The following is a 13,958-nucleotide window of genomic DNA, read 5'->3' on the forward strand; positions in this document are numbered from 1 at the left end:
CCTTAAAGCTCTGTATTGAAATAACGAAAAGCAGTCACATTTTAATAATAGAAGCTTCCTAGCTTACTCTTTCTGTAATCTTCTTTTCCTAAATGTAAGAGAGCCTCATAATTATGAGGCTTGTTACTAGAGTAAGGCTGTCAAAGGCAGCAAAATGTCTTTCTGTTTGGAAGAATAACATAAACTTGACATGTATGGTGGGGGACAGAAGGTTTCAAAAGTTTAAGAATCTGTGTTGTCTTAACGAATAGATGCTTCTCAAGGAGCTTACGCTAGTGGTTACTCTGTCCAGTCAGGGTTTTTTTCTTCTTTAACTTGGGTTCATTTCCTGATGGCACACATGAAGTTTGGATCATATGGTTTGACTTTAGCTATAGTCCTTAGCTATGGGGAGCAGCATCAGCGACCTGTGACATGTAAATTAAAAATACAATGCCAGGGCCCTTCCCCAGCCCCTCTGATAGAGAACCTCTTGGTCATCTGTATTTTTAGATGTTCCAGGTTAGTCTGATTAACACCCTTGGTTAAGAACCATTGGGAGGATCTGATTGCTAGTTTAAGGGGACCTTCAAGCCTGTAGGTCTTTATAGTTAGAAAAAAAAAAAAAGATTTAAAAAATCATGCATATGTTGTGGCTGAATTCTGGTTTAGCACATACTGCTTTTAATGGCCTGAAATGTTTTTCCCAAATACATTGTCTTGTTATAGCTTTCATGTGTGATTTGGTCCAGCTTCTTGTTTTGAAGATACTTACGGGGGGAAAAAAAAAGACTTTGTGATTTCTCTTAGTAACATATTAACCCACTTAAAAACCCTTTCTATTACAGGTCTTCACATTTAGGCTTAATGTGCTTAATTCAAATGTAAAAATACACCTGCCTTTGTTCTCAGTGAAAGTATGTAATAAATAAATGAGGGGTTGGCAAACTACTGCCCACCATCTGTTTTTTTATGGCCTATGAACTAAGAATCGTTTTTAGATAGCTAAAAAAAAAATCAAAAGGATAATATTTTATGACGTGAAAATTATATGAAATTCAAATTTCAGTTTCTGTGAATGAAGTTTTAATGGAACACAGCCATCCATGCTTATATAAGTGTGCATATTCTCTGGCTGTTTTCACTGCAATAGCAGAGTTGAGTAGTTGTGACAAAGAGTTTATGGCCCACAAAACCTAAAATATTTACTTTCTGATGCTTTACAGAAAAAGTTTCCTGAACCTTATTCTAGCTATACGTTGTTCATAAATGAATCTTTCGTGGTTCTGAAGGCATTTAAGAATCTCTTAGGATATAAATTGGCTGGGCGCGGTGGCTCACGCCTGTAATCCCAGCACTTTGGGAGGCCGAGGCTGGTGGATCACGAGGGCAGGAGTTCAAGATCAGCCTAGCCAAGATGGTGAAACCCTGTCTCCATTAAAAAAAAAAAAATAGCTGGGGTTGGTGGTGGGCAGTAATCCCAGCTACTCGGGAGGCTGAGGCAGAGAATTGCTTAAACCCGGGAGGCGGAGGATGCAGTGAGCCAAGATCGCGCCACTGCACTCCAGCCTGGGCAACAGAGTGAAACACCATCTCAAAAAAAAAAAAAAAAAAAAACACTCTTAGGTTATAAATAATTGTTGTTAGCTCTCCAAGCCTCCATATTACATTTTGTGTGTTCTCCTCTTCACTTTTTGGGCATTTTATTTTTTATTAGCACATTCAGTTCATCAGGTATTTAAGAGCTTAATATATGCCAAAGCATATATTAAGTGAGAAGCTGTTTCTAAATGTACTGTCTCAGCCCTCACAGAGTTCACTTCATTAGGCTCTTCAAAATTTCTTTTTTTAAAAGGTCAGCGTGCTGGTATAGTGGGGAAGGGAAACTCTTACAACACGTCGAGTAGAGGAAGGTTATCATTATGGGATATAATTTGGAAGTCATTGAGTACCTGCCATTAATTCTGCCTGTAGTCTGAATGCAGAGATTAACATGTAGAAACTTTTTTGAAATAAAATCTTCAATTTCTTTGGCATATCTAGTACTGTCTAGCTAGGCATATAGTCAAAACATGGTGTATATTTCAAGTATTAAAAGTTTTTTTGGGCTGTAGTCACTGTTGAAAGGATATAGTTCTTTACTATTACATGTGATACCTTTATATAAAATTGGCTAACCCCTGTCTTTCATTTATCTGCAACACTGACTGTTACCAGTTGTCTCTAACTTTGGTATGGGGGCTGGAAAATATGATTAGATTGAAAGGGTACATGACTGAGCCACAAGCAGACCTGGATTTGAATTTTAACTGAACAGTTTATTAGCTGTTCTTACATTAATACTGCTAATCAGTTTTCTTGTGATATGAGGAATGATGTCTTCTTTATGAGGTTGCTAGGAAGATTCAATGAGATAACATACTAGGCTCAGAACTGAAGTTGCTAGGAATTTAATTATGCTACCTTGTTCAGTATGTCAAAGGCAGAATTCAGTGTTTAGCTGATACCACAAGGCAGTATCCTAAAATTATGCTGTAAAAGATATAAAGATGCTGTAAGTGACTCAGAAACCTAGTGACTTTGTAATGCAGTTGATTCTTAGAATACTGTCACTTTAACAGAATAGGAGCTAGGAATGAAGAAATATTTATTAAATTACTAAAATAGAAAATTTATTGATACATGTAAAGTGACATTTGCTTAAATATTGAAAAATTTGTAGTACTATTTCCTTGCTTTAGAAAACATTGGTTACCACTTTTTTTATTTGTAGCAGTTTGTTTTTGCCTTGAGGCAAGATGGTTGACTGAGTAGTTGCCACATTTCTTTTGTACAAAGTCCATTTCATAGGCCACCTAGCTTTTATGCTTAGAAACATTTCCTTAACGTTATATTTCAGTATTTGGCTAACCTATATAGGGTTAAATTATATAGGCTAACTTCTCGGACAAATATTTCTAATAATTTATGTATTTGGTTCTGCAAATGTATGCAAAAATATATGTAAAAAGGTATGCAGATGCCTTGCATACTTGATATATGTTAAATTTTTTTTAATGTAGACCTTTTTCGTTCTCTTTAATGACTATATGGTATTCCACCACCCCCCGCTCACCTGGACAACTACAGTAACCTCCTAAATGGTGTTTCTACTTTGCTATTGCCCCTTATTGTCTTTTTTCCCCTTTATAGCTGCTGGAGTGAATTTTAGGAAGCCTAAATCATACATCACATTGCTTCATGGGCATCCCAGTACACTTTGGACTTTATTTTACATCCTTACTGATCTGATTCTCATCTCTGTCTCTTCATGGTTCTCTGCCTTCTAGTTACACTGGTGACCTTTCAAAACCTTTACCACATTGAGCTCATTCCTTACTTTTCACTCTTTCTCTGCCTGGAGTGTTCTGCCCCATCTTTACGTGGCCAGCTGCTCCTCCTCTGATGAAATGTCTCTTCCTCACAGGCCTTCCCTGACCACCCACTAGAGTAGCACACCTTCTACCTCATAAACTTGTTTATTAGTATTTCTTACTCTAAATTTTCTTTTAAATTGCTTAATTCCCTAACAGTAGAATATAAGCTTCACTGTATGTATGATCTTGTTGACTCTCTTACTCATTGTTATTGTAATACCAGTAACATAAAGGGTGTTTAAAATTTGTTCAGTGGGTGAATATATGTTCCATTTAATGGATAAATTATTTTTTATTCAGTCTCCTGTTGATGGACATTTGAATAATTTCCATCTTTTTCTCTATGAATGCCTCACTTGGCATGCTTCTGACAGTATTGCCACAGAATACATTTCTGTTATAAAAATTGAATTTTTAAGTCAAAGGGTAGTTACACTTTAATGGATAGTGGCAGCTTACTATCAAAAGTTTCTGCTAGTTTCACCATATCCTTATTAGCAGTAGATATTATCAATCTTTTCAATCTTTGCCAGTCTGATAAGCAAAAAGTAAATGGGTTTAAACATCCTTTGTATATATTCATTGCTCACTTTATGTTTTTCCTTTGAAATGTTATTTCTTGTTCTTTCCCTGCAGTATGATTCTTTCTTTTTTTGACTTGTTCCCAGTTTTTTGTGTACTATGGATATTAGCCTTTAATTATGTTACGCATGTTCTAGTATGTTATTTTTTTAATTACTTCAAATGTGATTTGTTGCTCAGATTTTAAAAACTACATACACAAATTATCTCATGTTTCCCTTTTTGGTTTCAATTTCAACTCATGCTTTATCAGTTCATCGATTGGGCATGGTTTTATTCTTAATATATACCCGTATTTTATCTCATTGTTTTATTTTTTTACATGTAAATATTTGGTGAATATAGGTTTAATTTTAATGAAAAATGATAGTTGGAATTACAAGCCCATTTCTCCTAATACTTTTAATCAAGTAATCCACTAATTGAAATATTACCTTCTTCATTTATGAAATTGCCACATTATATCTGGGTGTTTTTCTGCCTACTACAGTCTCTTACCCATTTCTTTCCTAATAATACAATACTTGAATTGCTGTGGTTGTTGATTTATAATGTTATCTTAATGATAACATCATAAATGTGATGGAACTGGTTCCTCCTTATAGTTCTTCTTAAATCAAGAACAAGACATATCTTCCCATTTACTCTCGTATGTATCTCATTTTACTGTTATGAATGAAATCTGTCCTATTTGTGTATAGGAAAATAGTTTTTGTATGTAATTGTGATATGGCCAGTTTTATTAAAAATTTGGTTAAACTAAGTTGTTTTCTGTTCAGCCTTATCATACTATAAAATCCACATAAAATGGGTATAAAAGTGTCGCAGGACACTGGGCTCAGATGATTCTCCCACCTCAGCTTCCCAAGTAGCTGGGACTACAGCGGCATATGCCACCACACCCAGCCAATTTTTAAATAAGTTTTAAAAATAGTATTTTTAGTAGAGACAGGGTTTCACCATGTTGCCCAGGCTGGTCTTGAACTCCTGGACTCAAACAATCCACCTGCCTTGGCTTCCCAAAGTGTTGGGATTACAGGTGTGAGCCACCACACCTGGCCGAATTGCAGCCATATTTAATACTTTTTTCCATCCTATTCCCTTTGCTGCCCCCAGGCCTGCTGTATTGATAGCCCGCTATTAAGAAGCTAGTGTATACTCTTTGCATACTTTTACTTCATAAACTATATGAAGCATTGTTCTGTTTTTTAACTTAATTGGTATAAAATTATATTTTGGAAATTCAGTATATTCTGTGAAAATTATTTAGAAAATGTGCCTCTGAGATAAAGCCTATTCAGGATGTATCTTAAAGGAGATAGCTGTGCTTTAACATTATCAGTCTTTTTGGCTGCTTATGTTAATATAAGTTGGAGAAAAACAGTCTGCTTTTTGTGATAATATGTTCTTGGAGATGGAGTGAAAGATTGTTTAAAAACATTGTCTTTTTTTTCCCCTGAAGTACCAGTACTATTTATTTTAGGATTATGTTACTGATCAAAGATGCTGTGTGGAGTTACTCATTGGTGAGACTAACAGTAAATCACACATGCAAAGGATGTTACCATAATCTAATTATTTTAAACAGTAAAATTATATTCTAAGACATCCAGTTGGCCTATATGTGCTATATCAATGACTATCAAGGGGCTTTTTATGTATACTGTATACACGTACTTCACAAAAATATAAAAGGATGACATCAAAAATCTGGCAAGCCAAAAGGCTACATTACATGTAGCAAATAAATAAGCATATGAACTTATTGGAATTTAAAACCTTGTAGGATGGGCGGGTGATGGTATGTATGTTAGATGTGTGGACGTATCTATTAAAAGTTGTGTCAGATAACAGCTGATGCTGACAAGCCCTTGGTAAGATGGCAGCATGTTCAATATGTTCTGTGAAAATTATCTCAGTTTATGATCTGTCAGTATTTTGGAGCTATGCATGAAAGGACTTAAAATTCTTACCCTTAAACTCAGTAACAGTGTTTCTAGAACTTCTGGTGATATGGGAAATTAAGAGAATTATTTATATGCAAAGGTGTTTATTGCAGCATTGTTGGAATAATAGACAAAATGGGGAAGAACAAGCTCAGAATGGAGGAGGTAGCTTATAGTATAGACATACGATACAATCCAGATGATAATATTTTATAACTGTCTTCACAAGGAATTTTATATTTTTATTTTTAAAAATACATAGCAGTGAGTTTAATATACCAAACATACCAAAATGTCATCATTTACTGTGTGGTGGACTCATATGATAAATAAAAATATTAATTTATTTGAGGCATATATTACTTTATGGCTGAGGAAGGAAGACAGTTATGAAGAACAGCTCATTCTGGAAACATACTAATTTTTCCCAGCCATAAAGAGATTTCCTATTTCTTTTTTTTTTTTCCATTTACCTTCTGTTTCCTACCTGTGAAGATTTCATACTTCTAATAACCATTTGTGTACCTATTTAAAGACAGTACCAAAGGCATACATTTTAGTGTTTGGAGGACCAAGGGTCATTTGATGTTTGATGCTTACTGACTACTCTAGGATGACAAGACACCTTGAGAACACCCACACCCACACCCTCACCCACCCCCCCCCCACTCCCCCCACCCCACCCACCCCCGCCGAAGAAAGCTGTGAAGGAAGAAATCAGAAAAGAACCTGGAGTGAGTTGTAACTTAAAATGTTAGTGTTGCATGAAATGTGTTAAAACAGGAAGATTTGAGGAAACTGCATACATTTTCTAGATGGCAAAGTATTACTGGTGACAGTTAATGAAAATGCATATGCATGTGTTTTTAGATTTACAAATTTTACTAAGAACTTTTTAAAAATCCCTGAAGGTGTATCAAAAGTTTATCATGCTTATGAAATAGAGTAGCACTTTCTAACTTTAAAACGGGGAATAATTCTTTGGATCTTGATTATTGGAAAAGTGAATTATGAATTGCTGGTATAAAACTGTGGTTTTAAAATATGTCTGCTTTATATTTTTATGTAGCAGATTTACTCCTAGTTAATAATACTCAAACTTCTTGAAAACTAAGGTAATTAAGATAATTCTGTCCTGATGGGAAGAGGAAAAATAACTTCAGTGTGAAATCTATTATATATTAGTTGTGGCAAGATTTCTCCCATTGACTTTGACCAGAGACATTTATAGGGTTAAAATCGGAAATAGCACGGTGAATTTTGAAGTATCCTTTATAAATTATGTAGTTGGAAAGAGTATTATGTTCATATTGCCAAAAAAAGATGCATGGATGCATTAGACTGGATGGAAAATACACGAGAAGTTGGCTACCCCCTCTTTGTCAAAACATCACTTGGTGGTGATAAAGCTGTCAGAAAACACAGCATTCTAATGTAGTCTGTAGTTTAATGATAATCTGTGTCTTGAAACATTTAGCGTAGTACTTATACAAACCTAGATGGCATAGTGTACTGCATGCCTAGCCTATATAGTATAGCCTGTTGCTCCTAGGGTGTAAAGCTGTATAGCATGTTACTATAGGCAGTTGAAACAGTGGTATTTATGTATCCTTTTTTTTTTTTTTTAATTCTTTTAAGAGACAGGGTCTTGCTCTGTTGCCCAGGCTGGATGCATTGGTGTGATCATAGCTCACTATAACCTTGAACTCCTAAGTGATCCTCCTTGCCTCAGCCTCCCCAGTGGCTAGGACTACAGGCACATACTACCACACCTGGCTAATTTTTAAAATTTTTTTGTAGAGATGGAATTTCGCTGTGTTGTCCAGGCTGGTCTTGGAACTCTTGTGCTGCAGCAATCCACCCACCTCCCAAAGTGTTAGAATTACAAGCCACTTCGCCTGGCTTGTTTACCTAAACATAGAAAAGATCCAGTAAAAATACAGAATTAAAATCTTGTGGGGCCACTGTAGCATATGTAGTCCATCTTGACTGAAATGTCATTATGCAGTGCATGATTGTACTTCATAATTTTTAAGCACTCCTCCCTCTTGATTGGTACTTAGTGGATTTTATCATTTTTGTTTCTTCAAAATTCTTTCTGAAATGTCTACTGGTTGGACCTTTGATCTCCTGAATTGATCGTGATTTCTTCTGTTGTATTTTTTGTCTTTGTCATTTTTTTGTACTCTAGGCAGTTTTCTCAATTTTAGTTTCTATTCAACTTTTTGTTTTTATTTATTCTCTCCAGTATTTATGGAGATACTAAATTGAAGTGTTCTGTTTCTCTCTCCACCCTACCCCTAGTTTTAAGTTTTATCTCAGTTTCTATGGAGTCAGTTTTTTCGTTGCTTTAAAAAAAATTTTCCTGAAGTGATTGGTAAGTTTTAGCTAATTGGGAGCACTAGAATTGGGCCCTTAATGGTTGGCAGGGTGTGGTGGAGGAGAGACAGCCCTTAGTCCAAAGGCTCAGGCCAGAAAAAGAAAGAGGAGGGCTTTCCTTTTCCTTTCCGGAGCAGGGTTCTGCCCTAGGTCTTGCTTGGCAGTCTATTTGATTTCTTTAGCAGTTAATGCTCAGTTTTTTGGCATATGTGGATCTGCCTCCAGAGCAGGTACAAGGTGAGTGAGTCTATGCTGTTATCTAATTAGATCCCCATTTCTGCCCTTCGTTTTTACTTCTCTATCTGCTGATAGGTTTTTACCCTCCTTCACCTCATAGGGTTGCAGTGAAGAGCAAGATGAATTTTTATTTATGTTGCATAAATTTTAAAAGCTAAAAAATATATATGTAATGTTGGGAAGTCCCAATGTACAAATGGCTATTGTAAATTTGGAACATGAACTTGCTTTTTTCCATTGTAAAAATGAAATCATTATAAATTGCGGTCAAGTTACTAGGTCAGCCCACACAGAGTTTACCCAGTAATATGCGTAAATATTTTGCCTTTGCATCAACAACAAGGAAAAACAGTACTATAAAAAAATGTTCCTGGAAGCCGGCTGTATCAAAGCACTTCTGAAATAGCTATATAGCCTATAGACATGACCAGTTGGTTTCTGAGTCTGTTGACATTGGCCAAAGGAGAAGCTCAGTGTAGAACATGTTTGGAGTCTCCTTTTGCAGAAATACATTGGAGGCTGGAGTGGGGAACCAATTTTTCAGAAAGGTGGTGAAGTAGTTAAATAGCCACTCTTTTAAAGACAGTCAAAAGATAGAAACTAAGGCCAGGTGTTGGCTAACATCTGAGATAGGAAAATCACTTGAACCTGGGAGGCGGAGGTTGCAGTGAGCCCAGTATGCACCTCTGCACTCCAGCCTGGTTTGGCAAGAGACCAAAACTCTGTCTCAAAAAAAAAAAGAAAATATAGTTCACACTTAAATATTTTATTCCATATATTTACATACCCAATATGTTAATTTATAGTTCAAGATGAACTTGTTTGGGACAGATTTTGTAATAAAGGAAATCATGTTATTAGAAATATTTAGAAGCCATGAGCCCTTAAACTGTTCTAATTTGCAAGTAGTTCCCTGTGTGATGCAGTGTTTTTTTCAATATTGCACAATAAAGGCAAAATACGGACAAATTAGATAAGATTTATATATAAATTTTTAAAATATTGATCAAAATACGTATCCATATTGGTAATATTTGTATTTATAATAAATCATTGCTGTAAATTTGAACTTAGAAAAATTTTTACTAATAAAGGTGCTTTTGTGTTGCAAACTTTCATTTGAAAAGTAATTTTTCTTTGTACTAAAAAATCTAAAATTCGCTATTCTAGTCACCAAAATTTGCTTTATGAAAAATAATTTTTGATGGCACTATATCAGAAAACAACTTGTTAAAGAAAATGTGGAGTTTTTAAAATCCCACTGTACCTCTGTTATCCAAAGGGGATCTGTGAATTTTTCTGTGAAAGGTTAAAAAAGGAGAGACCTTTAGGAATTCAGAGAGCAGCTGATTTTTGAATAGTGTTTTCCCCTCCCTGGCTTTTATTATTACAACTCTGTGCTTTCTCATCACCATCCTGAATATCTGTAATTAATATTTATACTATTAATAAAAAGACCTTTTTGGTAAGGAGGAGTTTTCACTGAAGTTCAGCAGTGATGGAGCTGTGGTTGAGGTGTCTGGAGGAGACCATGAGGTCTGCGTTTCACTAACCTGGTAAAAGAGGATATAGGGTTTTTTTTGTGGGTGTAATAGTGACATTTAACAGGTATCCCAGTGACTTAGGAGTATTAATCAAGCTAAATTTAAATCCTAATGACTTTTGATTAACTTTTTTTAGGGTATTTGAAGTATACCATACAACTGTTTTGAAAATCCAGCGTGGACAATGGCTACTCAAGGTTTGTGTCATAAATCTTTAGTTACTGAATTGGGGCTCTGCTTCGTTGCCATTAAGCCAGTCTGGCTGAGATCCCCCTGCTTTCCTCTCTCCCTGCTTACTTGTCAGGCTACCTTTTGCTCCATTTTCTGCTCACTCCTCCTAATGGCTTGGTGAAATAGCAAACAAGCCACCAGCAGGAATCTAGTCTGGATGACTGCTTCTGGAGCCTGGATGCAGTACCATTCTTCCACTGATTCAGTGAGTAACTGTTAGGTGGTCCCCTAAGGGATTAGGTATTTCATCACTGAGCTAACCCTGGCTATCATTCTGCTTTTCTTGGCTGTCTTTCAGATTTGACTTTATTTCTAAAAATATTTCAATGGGTCATATCACAGATTCTTTTTTTTTAAATTAAAGTAATATTTCCAATCTACTAATGCTAATACTGTTTCATATTTATAGCTGATTTGATGGAGTTGGACATGGCCATGGAACCAGACAGAAAAGCGGCTGTTAGTCACTGGCAGCAACAGTCTTACCTGGACTCTGGAATCCATTCTGGTGCCACTACCACAGCTCCTTCTCTGAGTGGTAAAGGCAATCCTGAGGAAGAGGATGTGGATACCTCCCAAGTCCTGTATGAGTGGGAACAGGGATTTTCTCAGTCCTTCACTCAAGAACAAGTAGCTGGTAAGAGTATTATTTTTCATTGCCTTACTGAAAGTCAGAATGCAGTTTTGAGAACTAAAAAGTTAGTGTATAATAGTTTAAATAAAATGTTGTGGTAAAGAAAAGAGAGTAATAGCAATGTCACTTTTACCATTTAGGATAGCAAATACTTAGGTAAATGCTGAACTGTGGATAATGAGTGTTAAATTAACCTTTTCCAGATATTGATGGACAGTATGCAATGACTCGAGCTCAGAGGGTACGAGCTGCTATGTTCCCCGAGACATTAGATGAGGGCATGCAGATCCCATCTACACAGTTTGATGCTGCTCATCCCACTAATGTCCAGCGTTTGGCTGAACCATCACAGATGCTGAAACATGCAGTTGTAAACTTGATTAACTATCAAGATGATGCAGAACTTGCCACACGTGCAATCCCTGAACTGACAAAACTGCTAAATGACGAGGACCAGGTAAGCAATGACATGGCTAGCTTTTTAGTCTGCTTTGAAGTAAATGCTCAAGGGGAGTAGTTTCAGAATGTCTACCCAATACCAGTACTTGAAAACTAACGATGTTTCTGAATTCCTGTATTATAGGTGGTGGTTAATAAGGCTGCAGTTATGGTCCATCAGCTTTCTAAAAAGGAAGCTTCCAGACACGCTATCATGCGTTCTCCTCAGATGGTGTCTGCTATTGTACGTACCATGCAGAATACAAATGATGTAGAAACAGCTCGTTGTACCGCTGGGACCTTACATAACCTTTCCCATCATCGTGAGGGCTTACTGGCCATCTTTAAGTCTGGAGGCATTCCTGCCCTGGTGAAAATGCTTGGGTAAGAAAACATGTCAGAATGCTTGAAGCTAAAAAGTAGAAGAGTATACTCACAATATTTCTGATGAGGCTTTTTTCTTCTTCCCAGTTCACCAGTGGATTCTGTGTTGTTTTATGCCATTACAACTCTCCACAACCTTTTATTACATCAAGAAGGAGCAAAAATGGCAGTGCGTTTAGCTGGTGGGCTGCAGAAAATGGTTGCCTTGCTCAACAAAACAAATGTTAAATTCTTGGCTATTACGACAGACTGCCTTCAAATTTTAGCTTATGGCAACCAAGAAAGCAAGGTAAGAGAATTATTCTTTATGTGGTTTTCATGGAGCATTGGACACCTCCAGTGTCATGTCATTCCATGCAGTGTTCCTAACCTTTTTGGCACCAGGGACCAGTTTCGTGGAAAACAGTTTTTCCATGAATGGGTTGTGGGAATGGTTTCTGGATGACACCATTCCACCTCAGATAATCAGGCATTAGATTCTCATAGGGAGCGTGCAGCCTAGATCCCTCGCGTGTGCAGTCCACACTAGGGTTTCTACTCCTATGAGACTTTGATGGTGCAGTTGATCTGACAGGAGGTAGAGCTCAAGCCAGGTAATGCTCACTCACCTACCACTTACCTCCTGCTGTGCAGCCCAGTTCATTTCTGTTCTTTTAAATTTTTGAGTTTCCATATGTAAAGCACTATGCGAAGTAGTAGGGATATGGTAGGCAAGCTTCTCTTCACACTTTTGTTCTTAGGTGGGATGTAGATGTTGGGAATAATAACCTAATATTTAATTTGTGTAGTGGGAAGAAGTGGGGCTATGAGGGCACATAACACAAGTTGAAACTGACTCTTTTTGAGGGTTCAAGGAGACCTCTTGGAGGAAGTGATAGTTGAGTTCAGTGTTCAAGGATGAGACGGGATTCACTAGGTGAAGGTTAGGTGAGAAAACAACATCTTTGAAACGAAGGAAGGAGATGGAAAGTTTTGGGAATTTAAGAAATACTAATAGTAAGGAGGAAGAAAGGTTTGAGGTGAGGCTATTGAGATAGACTTAGCAGATCTCATAGGGCTTTGTAGAGCATGTTTAAAAGCACAATGGGAAATTTCAGCAGAAGCCTGAAATGATGAAATTTGTTTTTAGAAAATTGGGGCAGTGTTGAAAGGGAAGATATTCAGGGAATGAAAGGACAAGCATGAATGATCATTTTATGGTATCTGTTTTTAAGGTGGATATAATTAGGAAAATTAAAGGGCCAAATGATGAGGAGTTAAGTGCCAGTTCTGGTTCAAATTTTCAGTGAATCAGTTTTGATATAACTTTCATCTTAGGGCATTACTCTTGCCTGCCAACATAGTTTCTAAATTTTTTTCTTTTGCTGTGATCACTGTGGGAAGAAGGAAAGTGGGCCCAAACTGATACATTGTTTGGAGGACTGGGATGTCTGAATTTGAGTGGAATGCTTTAAAAGGACAAGTTGGATAGGGCCCCAGTATGGGGGTCTGAGTGATGGGGTCCAGGAATACATTTAGGTCCAGTGGCAAGCTGGCTGAAATTCTTGTATAATAAAATAGGTTGGTAATATGGCTCTTCTCAGACATGTGATCAAGATTCCTTGACTAACAAGATATATATATATATCTTTCTAGCTCATCATACTGGCTAGTGGTGGACCCCAAGCTTTAGTAAATATAATGAGGACCTATACTTACGAAAAACTACTGTGGACCACAAGCAGAGTGCTGAAGGTGCTATCTGTCTGCTCTAGTAATAAGCCGGCTATTGTAGAAGCTGGTAAGTATATGTATCTATTCTGAGTCTTGTGTATAGCATCTGCAGTTCTAATTAGATTACTTTTCTTAGGAAAAGGTGGTAGAACTTTAACTACTGAAAATAAATGGTCCTATTCAGTTTGCACCAAGATTTACATTCAGAGTACCTGTCATGTGGATTGTAGCTAAATATTTAAGGCTAGTTTAGGTAGAGTTCTTATTATCCATCAAAAATGATGGCATATATTTTGCTTAATAAAATTTGTTTGTAATTTCAGTTTTGAGTAAACCTAAGATTTGCTAACAGAGCTGTGAATTTATAGGAGAAGTGACAAATTCTAATATAGTACAGTTTTATGTAAAGTGATTGCTTTATTAGTAGATGCTCATGAGCAGTTTTTGTTCTGTTTTAACTTTTAGGTTCGGGGTA

At 36.6% G+C, this 13,958-nt stretch overlaps 1 protein-coding gene across 7 annotated transcripts in view; it reads left to right on the forward strand.

Moving 5' to 3' along the window:
- CTNNB1 (catenin beta 1) overlaps positions 1-13,958 on the forward strand; it is a 41,234-nt gene that overhangs the window by 14,567 nt on the left and 12,709 nt on the right. For 3 of the 7 annotated variants that reach the window (XM_063703714.1, XM_063703715.1, XM_019023764.4), the window contains exons 2-7: positions 10,220-10,280; positions 10,724-10,951; positions 11,152-11,405; positions 11,532-11,770; positions 11,858-12,059; positions 13,406-13,550. In XM_063703714.1, coding sequence (XP_063559784.1) covers positions 10,268-10,280; positions 10,724-10,951; positions 11,152-11,405; positions 11,532-11,770; positions 11,858-12,059; positions 13,406-13,550 — 1,081 coding nt within the window. In that variant the 5' untranslated portion in view covers positions 10,220-10,267. Of the gene's footprint in view, positions 1-2,483; positions 8,540-10,219; positions 10,281-10,387; positions 10,520-10,723; positions 10,952-11,151; positions 11,406-11,531; positions 11,771-11,857; positions 12,060-13,405; positions 13,551-13,958 lie in introns of those variants that run through there. The other 4 variants (XM_063703718.1, XM_063703716.1, XM_063703717.1 and 1 more) reach the window with 4 other exon arrangements.

The sequence above is a fragment of the Gorilla gorilla genome, chromosome 2, assembly GCF_029281585.2.
Source record: "Gorilla gorilla gorilla isolate KB3781 chromosome 2, NHGRI_mGorGor1-v2.1_pri, whole genome shotgun sequence".
Taxonomy (NCBI): Eukaryota; Metazoa; Chordata; class Mammalia; order Primates; family Hominidae; genus Gorilla; species Gorilla gorilla.